At 36.8% G+C, this 21,771-nt stretch overlaps 1 protein-coding gene across 2 annotated transcripts in view; it reads right to left on the bottom strand.

Annotated features, from left to right (window-relative positions):
* Positions 1-21,771, bottom strand: part of LOC124619507 (protein Spindly-like) — a 107,692-nt gene that overhangs the window by 64,231 nt on the left and 21,690 nt on the right. For both annotated transcript variants that reach the window (XR_006980088.1, XM_047145954.1), the window contains exons 3-5: positions 17,610-17,783; positions 7,893-8,066; positions 5,314-5,445 (exon numbers count right to left, since the gene is read on the bottom strand). Coding sequence is in view for 1 of the 2 variants with exons in the window: in XM_047145954.1 (XP_047001910.1) it covers positions 5,314-5,445; positions 7,893-8,066; positions 17,610-17,783 (480 nt within the window). In the remaining variant the exon portion in view is untranslated. The remainder of the gene's footprint in view (positions 1-5,313; positions 5,446-7,892; positions 8,067-17,609; positions 17,784-21,771) is intronic.

Here is a 21,771-nt window from a genome sequence, read left to right as displayed (position 1 = left end):
ATTTAGTGTTAATAAATTTGTCTTCTTCAGAAAAGCTTTTTTTGCCATTGCCAGTCTGCATTTCATATCCTCTACTTCAACCATCACCAGTTATTTTGCTGCCCAAATAGCAAAACTAATACACTACTTTAAGTGTGTAGTTTCCTAATCTGATTCCCTTAGCATCCCCTGATACAATTCGACTACATTCGACTATTCTTGTTTTGCTTTTGTTAATGTTCATCTTATGTCCTCCTTTCAAGACACCACCCCTTCCATCCGGCTACTCTTCCAAGTTCTTTTATGACTGGCAGGATTACAATGTCATTGGAAACCTCAAAGTTTTTATTTCTTCTTTTTTTCTTTCATTTCCTTTAATCTTGCTCAATGTACAGAATGAATAACATTGTGGAAAGGCTACAACCCTGTCTCACTCTCTTCTAAGATATGTCGTAGGGTCAGTACTGTCTTGCATGTTCCTACATTTCTCTAAAAACTGAACTGATGTTCCCTGAAGTCGGCTTATACCAGATTTTCCATTTTTCTGTAAGGAAATCATGTTAGTATTTCGCATTCATGACTTACACACTGATAGTTTGGTAATTTTCACACCTGTCAGCAACTAATTTCATTGGAACTCTAATTATTTCATTCTCATTGAAGTCTGAAGGCATTTCGCCTGTCTCATACAACTTGATATCAAATTGATGTTTCGTCACGGCTGGCTCTCTGATGTAGTTCTAATAGAGTGTCATCTACTCCAGCTACTCCTGGGTCTTGTTTTGACTTAGATCTTTCAGTGGTGTGTGTGTGTGTGTGTGTGTGTGTGTGTGTGTGTGTGTGTAAAGAAATGAATGAGGAGAAAATGACAAACTGTTATCACAGATTGAGGAGGAAAGACACAAAACGACAATCGCTTACTCACTCCCACATCATGAGCGTTGACCTACACAATCACACATCTGGCCAATCCATATGAAGTGATAAAAAAAATTACATGTTGCTTGAAAATTTTTGATTTCAATGATTTCTGTATATGTTAAAATATAGTAAATAATTAGTTCAAAATAGGTTTATTTTAACATATGCTAAATTCAATAACATCAAAGACTATGAAGGTAACCCCCAACCTGAAGTGATACGGACTATTCCTTGTGAATTGTTAGCCAAGACTGCTAAAGACAGTCTTATTCAGAGTAAATGTATGTTTTTTTCAAGTACAATACATTATGTAACATTAAATCCATATGCATTTTTTTAATCATCTGTAAGTGCATCTTCTAGGCTTTTATGTACGTAGGTTAGTTTACGTGGGCAACTATGAAATAGTGTGGAGGACATTTATTAGTATGGACAATATAACAAGATGATGTATACATGTCTGCTTTCATACACTCATTTGGGTCCTCAAGTTACTGGTTTGTGTAATCATTCAAAGCTGTTTATGACTATGTTTACCTGAATTTATCCTGAGTATTGCAACCATTGTATCTGATTGGATCTTGAGTAGTGGACAGACTCATGCTCAACTGTTTTGGGTTCCCTGGTCATCGTGAGTCTGTGTGTGTGTGTGTGTGTGTGTGTGTGTGTGTGTGTGTGTGTGTGTATACACACTCAAGAAGAGGGTACAACTATTGATTGAGACTAGATGCTTGTTACAATTACTTTTTGCATACGATTGAACTTACTGGTATGATTATGAGGAGCTCTATTCGTTTTGCTGAGTCAAAACATTTAAATACCATGGTTTATGTGGCTGACTGATTCCTACTCATTATTGAGTATATTATTATTGTCTGTACCCATCGTCATGAGTTTTTAGAGTTAGCTCACTCGTCATACACATAGGCTCTGAAATTTCTCTCTTCTATTTTTAAGGTTGGTTTGTATGGATGTTAGTAAAATTTATAATTCTAGTAATTTACATTGTCTCTGTATTTATTTATATAGCTTAGTGGTGTATTGATGTAGTATTATTTGTATTACTTGTCTTGTAACAGTATATTCCACAGATCTGAAAATCTGAATGCAATATCCTGATATATGCATAGATTATGATTTGTATAGTAGATACTTTCTTATCTTCTCTGTAATATGTTACATGTAAAATACTTCTATACATCCATCTCTTATCCTGGGCATCATTTTGTTCACTAGTTGCAAACATTATAGTCTGTCACAAAATATTGTACACATTGTTTCCAAATTTTATGAATGGGATACTGTAATAGGTCACTCTCCTCTAACATTACCTTTTTTCATAGAAATACCTGATACCATGTATACCATCGATTCTTGTACAGGTGAACATTATATCAGCTGTCTAACTGAATAAACTTCATATGATTCTGTATACGGTGTGTTATGTTTCAGGCTAAAATATTTAAAATTAAATTAATTTGTTAGTACTCCATGTGTACAGTTAAAATTACTGTTCTTTTAAAAATATTTGAAATTACAAAATTTCTAGCACATCTAAAATTCATATTATTAATTGTACAATCTAACACTAATCAATAAATTTATTTCTGGACTCATTTAAAAAATATTGATATATTTTAGTGGAGATTCTTCTTTGGTCAAGAAAGTTTGTGAGCTCTTTGGAATATTGTAATTACCACAGAACGTAAGTAGCAGTGGGCATGCCTCTGATGGAAGTAGATGTTTTTCTAAGTTTGTCAACAACAATGTAAATAATGTTTTTTTCTTAATCTGGAAAATGCAAAGACAGTGTGATGTTTAATAATGTGACAAAGAATAAAATTCAAGGAATATACAAGCAAATCTTCATCAGTGATTCAGCTCAACAAGAACCCACAACATTATAAAAATTACAACCTCAAGAATGTATCATGGATGCAAGACCTTGAGTCAACAACAACGAGATAATTAAGATAAGTAAAAAGTTTTGCTTTTGTATACCTTATGCCTCTCTAAGCTTTTGAAACTATGAAGGTGGTGATGTGTCTTACAACACTGGAGGAGGAACAGAAAACAAAATCATCCACACTGTACAGGACTCCTTACCGTTGATGCGAAACTGTTTATGGCTATGGCAAAGAGGTCAATACTTGAAACACTGCCTTAAGAACACAGTTCTCCTAAACGATCAGACAGCAACTCCGGACCTAAAAAAGCAATTCGACAGGAAGGACCGACTGTATGAAGTTGGGGAGGTGGACACAAAAGCCCCATTGATGGAGTTTCATGAGATTCTGTGTCCTTGAGTACTGCCGTACACCTTTCTAATATCAAAGAACATGGCAATATGCTAATCTTCTCTGTATTGTTCCAATATTAGCATATGTACCACTAAAGTGAATCCCATTCCTTTGTCAAATTATTCTTCCAATATCATGTGCCCCATCTCATTTTCATCTACATGCTCTTCCATTTCTGTAATACTGCCTACAAGTTCATCTCCCTTGAACAGACCCTCTATATACTCCCTCCACTTTTCCGCTTTGCTTTTTTTGTTCAGGACTGGTTTTCTATCTTAGATCTTGATATTCATACAGCTACTACTCTTTTCTCCAAATGCTTCTTTAATTATCCTGCAGACTGTATCTATCTTTCCTCTAGTGAAATATGCTTCCAAATCCTTAGCTTTGTCTTCTAGCCATTCCTGCACCTTCATTCAATTTCAGTTTTTAGATGTTTGTATTCCCTTTTTGCCTGCTTGATTTGCTGCATTGTTATATTTTCTCCTTTCATCAATTAAGTTCAATATATTCCATGTTATCTACAAATTTCTATTTGGCCTTGTCTTTTTTCCTTATTTGATCCTCTGCTGCTGCCAATATTTCATCTCTTAAAGCTATCCATGCTTCTTTTACTGTACTTCTCCCTTTTCTAGTCAAGCATTGCCCAATGCTCCACCTGAAACACTCACTCAACATCATCTTGTTCTTTCACCTTATCCAGCCCCCATTTCCTTAATTTTCTGCCTTTTTGCAATTCCTACAGTTTTAATCTACAATTCATAATCAATAAATGGTGGTCAGAGTCTACATCTTCCCCTGGAAATGTCCTAAAATTTAAAATCTGGTTCCAAAATCTCTGCCTTACGATTATAAAATCAATCTAAACCTTCCAGTGTCGCCAGGTGTCTTCCATGTATACAACCCTTTTTCACAATTCTTAAAACAAGTGTTAGCGGCGATTAAACTGTGCAAAATTCTACCAGGCAGCTTGCTCATTATCCTTCTCTTCCTTTACCTACTATAGGAACTAAATTTTAGTCTCCTTTAATTATATGAATAATTTCTTTTATCTCATTTACATTTCATCAATCCATCTGAGGAACTAGTTGGCACATAACTGTAATGCTGTACGTGTAAGATTCGTGTCTATATTGGTTATGATAATGCATTCACTATGCTGTTCACAGAAGCTTATTTGCATTAATATTTTCTTATTCAATATTAAACCCACTCCTGTATTACCCCTATCTGACTTTGTATTCACCTAACCAGAAGCCCTGTTCCTCCTGTCAACAAATTCACCAACTCCCACTATATCTTATTTCAAACCTATCCTTTTTCCTTTTTAAATTTTCTAACCTACTTGCCCAATTAAGGGATCTAACATTTTACACTCCAATCTGTAGAATGCCAGGTTTGTTTCTCCTGATGACGACATCCTGCTGAGTAGTGCCCACTTGATGGTCCGAATGAAGGACTATTTCACCTCCTGAATATTTTGCCCAAGGACATCATCATAATCCAACCATAGAGTAGCTGCATGCAATCAGGAAAAATTATGGCTACAGTTTCCCTTTGCTTTCTGTCATTCGTAGTACCAGCACAGTTAGGCCGTTTTTGTTGTTACTAGGCCAGGTAAGTCAATAATTCAGACTGCTGATCCTGCAACTGCTGAAAAGGCTGCTGTCCTCCTTCAGGAACCACACCATCATCTGGTCGAGAGAGAGAGAGAGAGAGAGAGAGAGAGAGAGAGAGAGAGAGAGAGAGAGAGAGAGAGAGAGAGAGGGGGGGGGGGGGGGGGGGGGGACTTTTTCCTTAACTTTAAAACGACTGACATTACTGAGTAACCTGCCACGTTAGTATTCACATTAATCTCACATAATGAACTGTGGACATTATTTGAAAGTTCTTCCTACCTTACAACATATTTCCCATGGTAAAATATTCTTGTTAAAACTTTCTGCCTTTATTGATATAATAGATATATCATACAAATCTGCCTACCTCGAATAATGTTTTAGGGCATTTGAAGGAAAATCATACTTGAACTTACGTTTTGAATTGTAAAAACCGGCACTGGAAAGTGAAAGCTACTTTATCAAAAGTACACAGGAAGTTGAAATCATTTTACCTCTAGCATCAGTAATTCCTCTGAACTGTCAGTAGTTAGACTAATACGTTGCTCTTCAGCCTTTTCGATGCTTGCTCGTCTCAAACTTGAAATTACTTCGAGTTCTTGAATTTTTGACTCCAGCTCATTAATCTGAAAATACGTAAATTAAATGCATTATTTGAAAGCAGTTCTCTCTAATAACTATAAAAAGGCTGGATGAAATTATGTTTAAATTAATATTTAAAGCAACACACAAAGTAAATTACTTATACATGAGCTCACTGCAATACACACGCTTAAAATTCAGACAAGAAGAGCGCAAATATTACACACTTCTATCATCAAGTAAGTTTACACTAGTACAAAAAGAAAGAAGAATACTATGCCCATTAACTATCTCCTCCCACTGTGTGTTAACAAGTTATGTCATAACCAGGGTTTCCATTTGATTTTAACTCATTGCGCAGTTTCCTTTTTTTGGCACGAGAAATTTTTATTCCTGGTGTAATCCACTTAAATTTACTGCATACATTCTTTTCCCCAGGTCTAGAATAGAAAGTTTCAGTACAAATATCTAAATAGCAATTTAAGAATTTGCCATAGTTTATGTAGTGCTCTGCAGACCTGCTCACAGCACTGAGTTCACCGTGGAATAAACCCATATTTCCTTTGCTGAAATTCCGTATGATATACAATTTTGGAGGCTTTAATCTATCTGCCTTTGGGAGCTCAACAGAGGCATGATTCATTAATTTGAAGAGATCCTCTCCAGTTTCACGAATCATTTATTCGAAGCACAACTGGTTTTGTGATGTTAAAATCCCATCTACAGGTGTATAAAACTGTAACATACTAGACAGGAGAGGAGGGAAGAAATATAATACAACATATCCAGAAAAACCAGAAGGGCAGACTAATGAAATAAGGTGACTCACTTCTATGTATCACTGCATTTTAGGCAGAACTAGAAAAAAGAAGAGGGCCTAATAGTGAAATGGACTTAAGAATGTTGTAACTGGACAGGTAGGAAGAAAGAGACAGAAACCAAAACAAACTGCGTGAGTACAGTGTTCGTTTCTCCTTCATCCCACCCACCCAGAGCTACATTCTTAGATCTGTTTAATTATTACAACTTCTTTTCTCTAGATTCTCACTTGATTCTGTGATTTTGAATGCTTTCTAACTGACCTGATTGCATGTTACGCATTACCAAATACCATAAGTGAGTCGTTTTGTTTAATTAGCCTGCTCTTCTGGTTCTTCCAGATATGTTTATTATATTTCTTCCTTCTTCCTCTTTGTATGTTGGTTTTATACAACTGACATGGGATTTAAACATCCCAAAACTGGCCGTCGTTTGAATAAATCTTTAGTACAACTGCAGCAGATCTCTTTACATAAATTAATGTTCCTAGGGGGTGACTGAAGAAGATAATATTGTCCTTAAAATGTCCTGTATCACAAACAGATATTACATACCAAGTGAGACTGAATAGGTAAATGAAACAACTGTAATTACACAACATAAAATTTTAACTGGGTAAGTGAAACTACTGTAACTGAAATAAAGGAAAAAAATAGGGCATTTTGATAGTAGGCCTAAGTTACGAAGTTATCTTGATGGGATTAATAGCAGTACCAGTAGCTACAAGTGTTGAGCAATAGAACTGCGGTTCTCCAGTACTCAGCTTGGGAGAGTAAACATGTTTTGACAACGTTGACTAGAAAACATTCTTAGAAACTGTAAAGGTAAATAGGATAAAATACAGGAAGCAAAAGGTTGTCTGCAACTTTTACAGACACCCAACAACCTCGCTCTATTTTTGACAGTATTGTTTGCTTATGTGCAACAATCATAACATGAATATAGTCTAGGTATGTCCAAACGTAACATACTGCATCACAGAGTGGTGTATGAAAGTTTTCCTGACAGGATGTCTGTGCATACACAGGCCAGGAGAGAGGGAGTCCTGGAAATTATATAGTGCGATGGTTTCAGAGCGCTGTCCCAATGCAGTGCTCCTTCTCCAGTAAGGCCACTGTGAGGTTCATAAAAGTCAAATCGTTCAGCAACGGTTTGCACAACAGGCTGACATTGACCTGATCGACTGCCTTGTTTGAGCACCGCACTTTACTTCCAATGAAAACCTGTGAGCCAAAATGAACTACCACTTGCCAATACTCACCCCTGGAACTAGTGCCGGATACATGGGCAAGTCTTGCCGATGAAGAGAGATTTCCAGAGGCTGACTGCCTCCATGTCTCATCAAATGAGGCAGATAACTGATGCCAATGAGGGTGGCTCTCATACTACTGATTACTGGATTTACAAAGCTGTCACAGACTAGTGGAGTTATGAGGATCTCCTTGATACCATCAATATGCAAATTTCAACCTGTTTGGTTCTTACGATGTTTCATACCCTTTCTCTTGAAAACTTGTTATAAATCTGGATGGCAGGACAAGGATTTCAACTGTCATCATACCAGACGCAACTCCAGTGCGCTACCCACTCCCCCACCTTGCTCGAGAGTGATAAAAGTGTTGGGAAAGGGTACCATTAAGTAGGCTACTACGTTGAAACATCAGGCACTCACCTCTTTATTCAATTCAGCTATTTCTGTCTCGTGTACCTTCTCAGTGCTTGCTTGTAGTTTATCTTGACCCTCATTTTCCACCTCTAAAGACGTAATTACATTCTGTATTCCTTCATTCTCATTTTCTAAATTGGATAACTGTAAACGTAGTCTGTGAATATCATGCCATTGATCCTGTACAGATAAAAGAAATTAAAACTATATTAAAACAACAAGATATATAAAAAAAACATGCTGGCCAATTTCAGATGTCAAAGATTTTGCAAAGAAAGTAGGTTAATGGCCTTCAATGTTGTCATCACTTCACACAGTGAAATAGGAATATATCAAATATTTCTTCCCCCACTAAAGGCGTAGGCTCCACCCACCCACCCTCGAAAAATCAAGTGGCTATATAAGCCTTTCACAAACTCACATGGCATGAAATGGTTAGCACGTGGAAGCGGACCCAACCCTAAGTCTCCTGGCTGAGGTGACAGCTGCAGAATTGGTAAAATTAAACTTTCTCTCTCTCTTTAGGTTTAACTTGCTTCAATTTAATCTCACTTACAGTACCTTGTACAATTATGGTAATATTTAACATTCTAATGCTTATAAAGTCTAATAATTTTCATTGATAAAGTTACATTACTAACAGGCAAGTTCCAACGACTATTTTCTGAATTTTGAGATCCTTATACACACTACAAACTACATCTGCCAATTGTGTAACATTAAATTTCCATAGTAACGTATTTCAAGCAAAATTATTCTCTAAGGTCTTCCGAAGCAATTCACATGAAACAAAAATTTACCTCCATTTTCTGCTATGAATTAAATGTCCCCACAACAGTTAACAACAAAGTTCAAACTTAACAACCATATCATCATATCATCCAAAGATATTACTAACCAAAGGCATTCTTTTGCACATCATTGGTATCATTAGAGCCACTTGGAGCTCTGAGATACGGCAATCTGAATGTGCCCCGACACATTCAACAATAATGTTGAACCATCAATATATACACTGCTTGACAGTGCTAAGTGAAGATATTGTTAATATAGATGAGACATATAAACTTGTAGGAGGCAGGCAACCATGGTCATATCCTACTGTACTATTAGGAGCTAAATAGGACACTTTAGCAAAGTCTCTCAGCCTGTCAACAAATGACATTAATAATCAAATTTCTCATGTGACATGTTTCAGATTTATTTCGATAATCGGATATCCAAGTGCACAGTGGGTGACAGGACAGGAGCGATTCTAGATGTATATGTACCACAAGCTGAGTACTCACTAGTGTATCAGCTAATATTACATATGCATTTAGTTACCCCAGCATCTTGTGACCGTATTTGCACTTCGATTCATGATGAAGGAAATAAATCCGAAATTGCATCACATGAAAAATTTGAATAATAAAGCAATTTTTCACCTTTTGAAATGACATTTACTTCTGTGATATTAAGATCATTGCTAGCTAAATTTATTTTGTTTCGTTCTAATGATTTAGGTTCAAACTGCAACATTTTGATTTCAGTTACATTTACATTCAGTCCACTTTGATGGAATTGGGATTTAATTTTCTCTACAGTATTTACAACACTTTCCGGAGTTCTTTCAGGTGCCTCATTTTCAACTAGGACTGATGTATCGTCAACAAATAAAACTTAATGAGCACCAGTACAAAATGGTAGGTCATTTATGCAGAAAAGGAACATGGACGGACCCAATATAGAACCCTGCAGGGCTCCTTGGCCAATTATTTTCCAGTTTGAGACTTAATTTCATGAATTTGGAGTTATAATTACTCTTTGTTTCCTATCTGTTGTGAGGTGAACATATAATAAAGCAGTGTGTGAGATTCTGTATACATGAATTATGCATAGAAGTAAGGAGTATTTCATGAATCTAAAGCTGTTGTAAGATAAATTATTCCTATGACCTTTCTGCCCTTGTCTACTCATCCAACCCAGATGAGGTTTGGTTTTTTTAAAGACAAAATTTCATTTTCCACGTCCCTTTGAGTGATTTTTCAAACTGTTTCAAAGATGTGCTCAGGTTGTATCCAACTTTATATGATTTACATTTTCTTGATGGATGCTATACCTTCATCTTACATCATTCCATTTAAGAAGAATTCATTGAAACAATCTGACATCTTATCAACAGGTTTTATTAGATTATATTTATTTTCATTCCAATTGATCCATACTGAGGAAGTCCTCCAGGATGTAGAACACATCAGAAAAACAATAATAGGTGACAAATATTTACAACTGAAACAGATAAGCTAATGAACCTTCCACAGGCCCCAAGTGGAATGATCGTCATTTTTTTTTAATGAACACTATATGAAAGAACCATTTAACAAACACTCATTTACGAAGATCGCATTAATGTACTGAATTCAAAATTTAAGAAAGTTTTTATTATTTGTAAGGTAACGAACATTTAATAGAACCACCACAATACTTGAAACTTCCTGGCAGATTAAAACTGTGTGCCCAACCGAGACTCGAACTCAGGACCTTCCCAAATTCGAGTCACAGTCGGGCGCACAGTTTTAATCTGCCAGGAAGTTTCATATCAGCGACACTCCGCTGCAGAGTGAAAATCTCATTCTGGACCACAATACTTACTTACAATTAACACATTACTACACTGAAATGGTGCAGAAGTTAGATTGTGTACACACACACACACACACACACACACACACACACACACACACACACACACACACACACACACACAAATGAGTTGGCCATCAATAAATCCTTTAGGCTTCTCTTAAACTGAATTTCATTGGTTGTTAAGCTTTTTATGGCTCCTGGCAAGTTATTGAAAATGTGTGTTCCTGAATAATGTACACCTTTTTGTACAGCAGTAAGTGATTTTAAATGACTATGAAGATTATTATTATTTCTAGTACTGATTCCATGAATTGCACTATTGGATTGAAAAAGTGATATATTTTTAATGACAAATTTCATTAAAGAATAAATATATTTGGAAGCAGTAGTTAATATCCCTGGTTCCCTAAACAGGTTTCTGTAGGATGGTCTTGAGTTCACACCACATATAACTCTTACTGCATGTTTTTGTGACCAGAAAACTTTAACTTGGCTTGATGAATTACCCCAAAAAATAATACCATATGACATTACGGAATGAAAGTAAGCATAGTATGCCAGGTTTTTCATTTTTATATTCCCTATGTCTGACAAATCGCATTGCAAATAGGAATTTGTTAAGACGCTTCAGCACTTCTGTGGCCCGCTCCTCCCAGTTGATAATAAATTTAAGCTGTAATCCCAAGAATTTAACAGTGTCCACTTCTTCTATCTGTTTGTCATGGTACGTTACACATATACTCGGGGGACACCCCTTACAAGTTCTGAACTGCATGTAGTTTGCTTTTTCAAAGTTTGGCGACAAAGAATTGGCTAGGAACCAGTGATTAATGTCCACAAATGTTTTATTAGCCGATCTTTCTAAGACTACACTTGATTTGCTATTTATTGCAATGTTTGTATCATTGGCAAACAAAACAAACTTGGCATCTGGGAATGTTATTGATGAATGGTCATTGACATACACAAGAAAAAGCAGTAAGGGCCCTCCTAAGATGGAACCTTGTGGGACCCCACATGTAATTGGCTCCCAGTTGGATGATGCCTGATAGCTTAATACAAGTATCTTTCCTCCCAGAGATATAAGATTTGAACCATTTTGCATCATTTCCTGTTACACCATAATATTCTAATTTATTTAAAAGGATATTGTGATTTACACAGTGAAATGCCTTTGACAGATCACAAAATATACCAGTTGCCTGCTACTTTTTTGTCTAATGAATTAACTACATTTTCACTGTAAGTGTAGATAGCCTTCTCAATACCAGAACGATTTAGAAATCCAAACTGCTACTTTGACAGTATGTTATTTGTGATAAGATGGTTACAAAGCCAATTGTACATTACCTTTTCTAAAATTTTTCAGAATGCTGGCAAAAGTGAAATTGCGCGGAAATTTGATGCTATTTCCTTATATCCCTTCTTAAACAGTGGCTTAACTTCAGTGCATTTCAATCATTCAGGAAACATTCCACTGATTAACGACTGGTTCCACAGATAGCTTAATACGATACTTAACTCAGAATCACATTCTTTAATTAACTTTGTTGATATTTCATCATAACCACTAGATTTTTTATTTTAAGACTTTATGATGGACATTACTTCTGCTGGGGTAGTGAGGGTCAAATTCATATTGTGGAAGTTACTTGAAATGTCTGGTCTGAGGTATTCCATAGCAGCATCTACAGAAACTGACAACCCCATCCTTCCAGTAACAGTTATGGAATGTTTGTTAAAAAGTTCTGCAACACTATAAACGTCTGGCACCTATGTATCATTTACTCTTAATGCTATTCGGCCCTCTTCATGTCTGGTTCTACCAGTCTCCTCTTTCACTATATCCCATATTGTCTTTATTTTGTTATCTCATATGACTATCTTTTCCTTGTAATATATTTGCTTTGATGTCCGTATTACAGTCTTTAATATTTTGCACTATTTCTTGTAATGTGCTATATCATGACATCAGAACTGTTTCGGATTGACATATAGTTTTCTTTTTGTTTTACAAGATACCTCTATTCCTTGAGTAATCCATGGCTTCTTTGTAGACTTTGCTCAACCTTGGTTAGTTTTTGGGGTAAAACACTGTTCCAATAAGGTAAGCACTTTATTAGCAAAAGTGTTATATGTTTCATTCACACCATGAGCGCTGTAAACATCACTCAAGTGAATGTCTCTGAGGAGTGTCCTAAAATAATCAACTTTTGGCTTGTCCATTACCCTCTTGAGCTCAGATTTAACAGATTTTATATCCTGTTCAGTATTAACATTTAACGAAGGAACTGCATGTCATGGCCCGAGAGACCATTGACTATTGGTTTTGTAATATAATTTTGTTCATTGGACTTTTCTATGAAGATATTATCAATGGCTGTTTGTGAGCAATTGGCTGCCCTAGTGGGCAACTTTATAGTGGGAATTAAGTTGAATGGTAGTGATACTAACTCAAATAAGTTCTTATTGGGAGAGTCTAAGGAAATCTACATTGAAGTCACCAGCAACCACTATTTCTTCATTTTTTATTGTTAAATGGGCCAGTACAGCTTCAAGGTCGTTTATGAATAAATTAAAGTTACCAGCAGGTGCACGATATAACTAAATATTACCAAGGATTTTTTGTGAACTTCTATTTTTGTTGCACATGCTTCCACATGCTGTTCTAGGCAACATTTATGAATGTTTGTTTTCTTAAATTTATGACGCTTCCTGATGAATGTCATAACTCCTCCTTTCTCCATTTCTGCTCTACAAAATTGAGATGCTAACCTAAATCCTGCAACACTTAAAAGCTCTATTCCAGTTGTCACATAATGTTCAGTATCATTTTCAAATCTAATTTTCAAAATCTTATGACTACAACCTTGGCTCCTAATTCTGACTGAACAATTGACCATACTGCATTAATCTTATTACTATGTTGGAGGACGAAAGTATTGTTGGCTATTTTTTCAGATCCAACTACAACTTTCCTGAATACAGCTTTATAGCATCTGACATACATAACAAATCCAGGGTTCCTATTTGATTTTAACTCATTGTGGAGTTTCCCTTTTTTAGCAACATAAATTTTTATTCCTGGTGTAATCCACTTAAGTTTACTGCTTACATTCTTTTCCCAAGATTTACAAGGGAAAGTTTCAGTAAAAATATCTAAAAAGCAATTTAAGAATTTGCCATAGTTTATGTAGTGCTCCGCAGACCTGCTTACAGTACTGAGTTTACCGTGGAATAAATCCGTATTTTCTTTGCTGAAATTCCGTATGATATACAATTTTGGAAGATTTAATCTATCTGCCTTTGGGAGCTCAACTGAGAGGCATGATTGAGTAATTTGAAGAGATCCTCTTCAGTTGCACGAATCATTTATTCGAACCAGTACTGAATTTGGGATGTTAGAATCCTATCTTCAGGTGTATAAAACTTTAACGTACTAGAAAGGAGAGGAAGGAAGAAATATAATACAACACACCCAGAAAAACCAGAAGGGCAGACTAATGAAATAAGGTGACTTACTTCTATGTATCACTGCATTTTAGGCAGAACTAGAAAAAAGGAGAGGGCCTAATAGTGAAATGGACTTAAGAATGTTGTAACTGGACAGGTAGGAAGAAAGAGAGAGAAACCAAAACAAACTGTGTGAGTACAGTGTTCGTTTCTCCTTCATCCCACCCACCCAGAGCTACATTCTTAGATCTGTTTAATTATTACAACTTCTTTTCTCTAGATTCTCACTTGATTCTGTGATTTTGAATGCTTCCTAACGGACCTGACTGCATGTTACGCATTACCAAATACCATAAGTGAGTCGTTTTGTTTAATTAGCCTGCTCTTCTGGTTCTTCCAGATATGTTTATTATATTTCTTCCTTCTTCCTCTTTGTATGTTGGTTTTATACAACTGACATGGGATTTAAACATCCCAAAACTGGCCGTCGTTTGAATAAATCTTTAGTACAACTGCAGCAGATCTCTTCACATAAATTAATGTTCCTAGGGGGTGACTGAACAAGATAATATTGTCCTTAAAATGTCCTGTATCACAAACAGATATTACATACCAAGTGAGACTGAATAGGTAAATGAAACAACTGTAATTACACAACATAAAATTTTAACTGGGTAAGTGAAACCACTGTAACTGAAATAAAGGAAAAAAATAGGGCATTTTGATAGTAGGCCTATGTTACGAAGTTATCTTGATGGGATTAATAGCAGTACCAGTAGCTACAAGTGTTGAGCAATAGAACTGTGGTTCTCCAGTACTCAGCTTGGGAGAGTAAACATGTTTTGACAACGTTGACTAGAAAACATTCTTTGAAATTGTAAAGGTAAATAGGATAAAATACAGGGAGCAAAAGGTTGTCTGCAACTTTTACAGACACCCAACAACCTCGCTCTATTTTGGACAGTATTGTTTGCTTATGTGCCGCAATCGTAACATGAATATGGTCTAGGTATGTCAAACATAACACACTGAGCCACAGACTGGCATATGAAAGTTTTCCTGACAGGATGTCTGTGCATACACAGGCCAGGAGAGAGGGCATCCCGGAAATTATATAATATGATGGTTTCAGTGTGCTGTCCCAAAGCAGTGATTCAACTCCGGTAAGTTCATAGAAGTCAGATCGTCCAGCAATGGTTTGCACAACAGGCTGACATTGACCTGATCGACTACCTTGTTTGAGCACCGCACTTCACTCCCACTGAAAACTTGTGGGCGAAAATTAACTTCCACTTGCCAATACTAGCCCCTGGAGCTAGTGCTGGATACATGTGCACGTCTAGCTGATGATGAGATATTTCCAGAGGCTGACTGCCTCCATGTCTCATCAAATGAGGCAGATAACTGATGCCAATGTGGGTGGCTCTCATGTTAGCCTAAACCCTGGTGTTAATCTTACCCCATTCCAAATGGTTAAAATGGTTCTAAGCACTATGGGAGTTAACATCTGAAGTCATCAGTCGCCTAGAGTTAGAACTTCTTAAACCTAACTAACATAAAGACATCACACACACACACACACACACACACACACACTCCCATGCCCAAGGCAGGATTTGAACCTGCGACCGCAGCAGCAGCGCAGTTCTGGACTGAAGCGCCTAGAACCGCTCGTCTACAGTGGCCGGCTACTCCATCCCACGTTACTCCACTCTATACAGCAACATTTGATACAACTGTACTTTTGTTAATTGGAAATTTACAGGACATCATTGTACTTAATATTTTATTTACTGAATTCATGCTCCTGAAAACTAGATAAATGTAAATTTGGAAACACTGAAACAAATCAATTTGAATATAAATAGTGTCCTAATATGGAACAATCAGAAAAAACAATATCAATCAATGTAACACCAGATTAGCCCTGAAGTAATAATACTCTCTTCCTTAGCCGCTCTCCAACATTTCCTGCATTTGTTGTACAAAAGAAGTGCACTCAGGATACATAAAAGCTCTTTTTTGAGTTAACTTTCTTCTGAAGAACAAGGACAGCACTCGATGCACTGTCACATTTCTACATGTTAGCCTTTAGACAAACAACCTCTACAGAATATGCATTCAGAGTCAAAACTCCCAGTGTACTGCAAAGTCACTGTCTCAGCCACATGCCTGTTACATGTGAAGTGTCCCATTTTTTTGAAGCCTTTTAGAGCTATTTCCATTGTTACTGCTCTCAATTAGGCCACACCAAAGAACTGTGCAATAACAAATGTTCCTACTTGACCTGGGTCATTTTCGCACCATATTTCTATTTCTTCAGGATCATCTGTTGTGAACGGTCACACGAATTTAAAGCAAGAGGCTATATTTTATGCGTAGAATGGGGTGATAATAGTCTTACTGCCACTGCTCTATGTTTTCGGTGCTATGTGAACTAAGATCTGATAGCTCTCAACAGAGCTGAGCACTTGCTTTAGTCAGAATCTAGCTGTCTTACATTTACATTTTCCACCTACCTCAGCAAAACTATTCACAACTTACACACGTCATTGAAGCAGAAACAACACTACTTGTATGGAGAGTGGAGCCATGCGAGACATGAAAGGGGAGATTGATAAAGCCACCAATATTGTGCACCCTAATTTTTCAGCAAAACTTTTACAATTATAAGCAATGTCAAAACTCTCCCCAGGCCCTAAGACTTTGGCGACACATTTCAACATTGTCAAACTTTACCAGAGCTATACTCACAGCTGTCTCAGCATAGACCTGACTGGTTCTGAATGTCAAAGCGCACAACCAACGCAATCAGTTCATACACTAATCATGTGTCAGTAGAGTACACAACCTCCAGCCTTCAGTCAATACCCTTTGGCAGTTCTTCTTTCTCCCACCTGCAATTAACTGAGTTGAGAAAATAGCAGGCTTCTAATAGCCACGCTATCAGCAGTGTGCACTGTTGAGCAACCCATCCTAATTTGTTCACCGTAAAGCAATCCAACAAGAGTATTACCCCATTAATGATTTTTCCACGATTGAGTATTGGACTTCCGACATTGAAAAACATGGTGAACTTCACCTAGCTTGCTCAGTGCGCAGCTCGCAATTTTTGGGGAAGGCAATGACACCACATTAGCATTCCCCGATGCCTCACTATGTTACCTAATAGCAGCATTTGATGGTAGGCAATGAAAACTTCAAACTCCATTTTGTTTAATTTTACATAAGAAGCAAGAACAGTTTGTTAAAAACATTTTAAAGTGATACAAAAAGTTGCTACATATGTAACTATATAGTAGAGGCCTAGTTATTGACAGATTAGAGAAATCTATGCACATTCAAATCTTTTTGGTAACTGAGTTACTGGATTTACAAAGCATTCACAGACTAACGGAGTTACAAGGACCCCCTTGATATCATGATTTGCAAATTTCAACCTGTTTGTTTCTTACGATGTTTCATACATTTTCATTTGAAAATTCGTTATAAATCTGGACGGCAGGACAGAGATATCAACTATCATCATTCCAGACCGAACTCCAGTTTGCTACCAACTGCACCACTTTGTTCGAGAGTGATGAAAGTGTTGGAAAAGGGTACCATTACATAGGCTACTGGGTTGAAACATCAGGCACTCACCTCTTCATTCAGTTCAGCTAGTTTTGTCTCATGTACCTTCTCAGTGCTTGCTTGCAGTTTATCTTGCTCCTCATTTTCCACCTCCAGAGATGTAATAACATTCTGTATTCCTTCATTCTCATTTTCTAAATTGGATAACTGTAAACGCAGTCTGTCAATTTCATGCTGCTGTTCCTGTACCATTAACAGAAATTAAAAATATATTAAAACGACAAGACAAAAAATAACCATGGTGGCCAAGTTCAGATGTCAATGATTTAGCAAAGAAAGTAGGTTAATGGCCTCCAATGTAGTCTTCACTTCACACAATGAAATACGAATTTACTATCTCTTTCTTCCCTCATTAAAGACGAAGATTCCACCCCCCCCCACCCCCGGTAAATCAAGTGGCTTTATAATCCTTTCACAAACACAAATGGCGTGGAATGGTTAGTACGTGGAAGTGGACCCAACCCTGAAATCCTGGCTGCGATTTCAGCTGCAGAATTGGTTAAACTAAACTTTCTCTCTTTTTAGGTTTAGCTTGCTTTAATTTAATCTTGCGCACTGTAGCTCGTACAATTATGATAATATTTAACATTCTAAAGCTTATAAAGTCTAATAATTTTCACTGAAAAAGTTACATTACTAACAGGCAAGCTCCAACGACTATTTTCCGAATTTTGAAATCCTCATACACACTACAATCTATGTCTGCCAATTGTGTAACATTAAATTTCCATAGTAACATATTTCAAGCCAAAAGTGTCGCAACAACACTGAACAACAAAGTTTAAATTTAACAACCATACCGAGTGAGGTGGCGCAATGGTTAGCACACTGGACTTGTATTTCGGGAGGACGACGGTGCAATCCCGCATCCGGCCATCCTGATTTTGGTTTTCCGTGATTTCCCTAAATCGCTCCAGGCAAATGCCCTGATGGTTCCTTTGAAATGGCGCGGCCGACTTCCTTCCCAGTCCTTCACTAATCCGATGAGACCAATGACCTCGCTGTCTGGTCTCCTCCCCAACAACAACCCAACCCAACCCAACAACCATATGATCACATCATCCAAAGATACTACTAACCAAAGACATTCTTTTACACATCGCTTATTTTGTTGAAGCCACTTGGAGCTCTGAGATACAGCAATCTAAAGGCGCCTGACACATTCAATAATAATGTTGAACCATCAATATATTGACCACATGACAGCGCCTATTAAGGTATTGTTAATATAGATGAGACATAAAAACTTGTAGGAGACAGGCAACCGTGGTCGTATTATCCTGTTGTACTTTATTGGAGCTGAATAGGACACTTCAGTGAAGTCTCACAGCTTGTCAAAAAATGACATTAATAATCAAATTTCTCATGTGACATGTTTCAGATTTATTTCCATAATCAGATATCCAAGTGCACTGTGGATGACAGGATAGGAGCGATTCTAGATGTATATGTAACACAAGCTGAGTGCTCACTAGCATGTCAGCTAATATTACATATACATTTACAGAGTCTATATGGGGACAAGGAAAAAAAATTCCTGGATTTTTCCCTGATCTCCCAGTTAAAAATACACTTTCTCCTGGATGAAAATACACTTTTTCAGTATTAAGGGACAGTATACTTTTCCTCAGAACTGTAAAACTTATCAATCCATTGAATCATTATGGTTTTATACATCAGTGTAGAGTTTCCCGGGACTTTCGGAATGAAACTGGGGCAGGGAGTATCTGTGTTGTGCGGCAACATGTACACTGCATGTTTTCATACTGCGAAAGTATAAATTCGAATTCCACCAAAAACTGTGTGTCACTTTCCGAAGCATCGAAATCGAGATTGCGATCCAATTCTGTAAGCCAGACACAGCTCAAGTCGTGGCCTCGCCAGCCGATGACAGCGGACATTCATAGCAGAGGACACCTGACATACTCAGCCAATAGCAGCAACATCACTATTGAGTAGCGTGATCACACAAAAACAGGAAATGTTAATGGTTTAAATTAATATACATAGTGTTGCTACAAGAAAAGCAAAGCTTTCGTATATGATATTGGTCTCCAAGATTAATAAGCTGCAAGAGAAGCTAAGCTTTCATATATAATATTGATATTCTTTGCCCATGTTACACCTTAAGATACATCACACAAATGTGGCAGTAAAATTTTTAAAAACGACATAAATGTCTTATCATCTGGGCTCGAAATTCTACTAAACGGTCGTCCTAAACAAGTTGATTTTTAAATGGGAGTCAAATGCTCTGTGATTTAAGAAATTCACCGTACATTCTCGCTCATAGTTCGTTTTGCGTAAAAGGAAACTTGCTTTGAAAGTAACGCTCTTCAAACAACCATTCGAAATATTTTCCCACGAACTGTGGAAATAGGTTCGTTTCAGCAGTTGCCAGAGCGGGCCAGATAGCATGCATCATCGCACTTGCGCAGTTACGATGACGCAGGAAGCCTGTATGTTCATACAAGTAAAACATTAAAATATCTTACATTATTTCATAAAAGAAACAAGATATCAGAGGATACTTCAAGAGCATCAGAATTTCGTGAACCATACTAAAATCCAAAATTTGGCGTAAGTGCTTATTCGTAAGTCCAGATTCAGATGCAAACTTTCTTGGAGTACCAGTACTGTATTATCTCGTGTTTGGTTTTTATTATGGCATAATGCTATACGCACTAGAAGATGTTAACATGCACTGCAAAGCAGCAAACAGTTGAAACTATCCAATAGTGTAGAATTTAACACTTAGTTTCAAATAAATTGACTGCCTCAGCGAAAAAAGTTAATAAAACCCAAATTTCTTTAGCAAACCGACAGAAATTACTTCATTGTTCTGCAGGGCAATTAATGATTGCCTGTCAGAAAGGTGGAAATAAAATGAAATCTGTAACTAACAACAGATTTTAGCCTTCCGTAATTATGTGAATGTATTTTAACTCACTTCATAGCTCCCCACCACAGAAATCCGTTTTATTTTTGCTTGACGTGTGACAAATAATCGAAGAGAAAACAGCAAAATCACTACACGTAAACACGGGTTGCGTGGAGACTACCCACCTCCACATTACAACTCAGTCTGCTCTATGTATCAGTCCCATATCTACAATATTTCTGAACCAGGGTAATACTAGATAGTGGCACCCCCCCACCCCCCTTTTCCATCGACAGTTTGAGGTAGGACACCAAAAATTTAAAAAAATCGACTTAACTGGGCATTTAGGAAGAAAGAGAAGAAAACAAACAGTGTGAGTACAGTTTTTGTTTCCTGTTTCTTTGTCCGTCATCCCGCCTACACAGAGCTACATTTTTAAATCTGTTTCATTATTAGGCTCTATCAATTTTTCTAGTTCCACATAAGATGCATTGACTTGGAGCCCTTTCTGACTGGCCCACCTGCATGTTATGAACTACCAAATACCAGAAGTCAGTTGGCTTGTTTAATTAGTCTGCTGCTCTGGTTTTTCCAGATGTGTTTATTATATTCCACATTTCTAGCACAAACTATATAATAATTTTATTGTTAATAACATTTGTTTTCAATAAACAGTAAAGGAAACAAAAGGGAAATTAGAAAGGCGAATTATAATTCAGGGAGAGGAATTAATAACTGTTATGTTCCCCACTGACATTTTAACTCTGTCACAGTCATCTGCAATTAGCTGATGTGACTTACCAAACGAAAGCTTCCAGCGCTTTCGTTAGGTAAGTCACATCTTTGTTTTATATATTTTCAGAGTTCTTTATAGATATGCCGTAGTTCTAGAGTTCTCTGCACAAAGTTGCAATAGTTATACAGGATTTTACGAAGAAAACAATAATACTTGGCAAAATTTAAATCTTGGACAAAAAATTGCCAGATTTGCAAAAAAAATTAATAATCACAATTCTGAATAGCTCCTAAAGAGCTCTACAGAAAACACTAATGACTTTTTTGTGCAGATAATACATTATAAGATAACTGTGATGATAAGTGGTCCATTTGCACAGTCATGTGAAGCTGGCACCCGCCTTTCAAGATATATAAATATGATATAGTTCTAGAGTTCTCTGTCAAGATTTTTAATTGTTCAATAGAGTTTTGTGGAACAAAACATGAGTGCAATTCTGAATAGCTGTGAAGTTGGCAACCAGTTTTTCAGGGTTATTCATAGTTATGCTACAA

Source organism: Schistocerca americana, chromosome 6 (assembly GCF_021461395.2).
Source record: "Schistocerca americana isolate TAMUIC-IGC-003095 chromosome 6, iqSchAmer2.1, whole genome shotgun sequence".
Lineage (NCBI taxonomy): Eukaryota > Metazoa > Arthropoda > Insecta > Orthoptera > Acrididae > Schistocerca > Schistocerca americana.
Note: the sequence above shows the minus strand (reverse complement) of the source record. Positions and strands in the feature narration are given on the sequence as shown.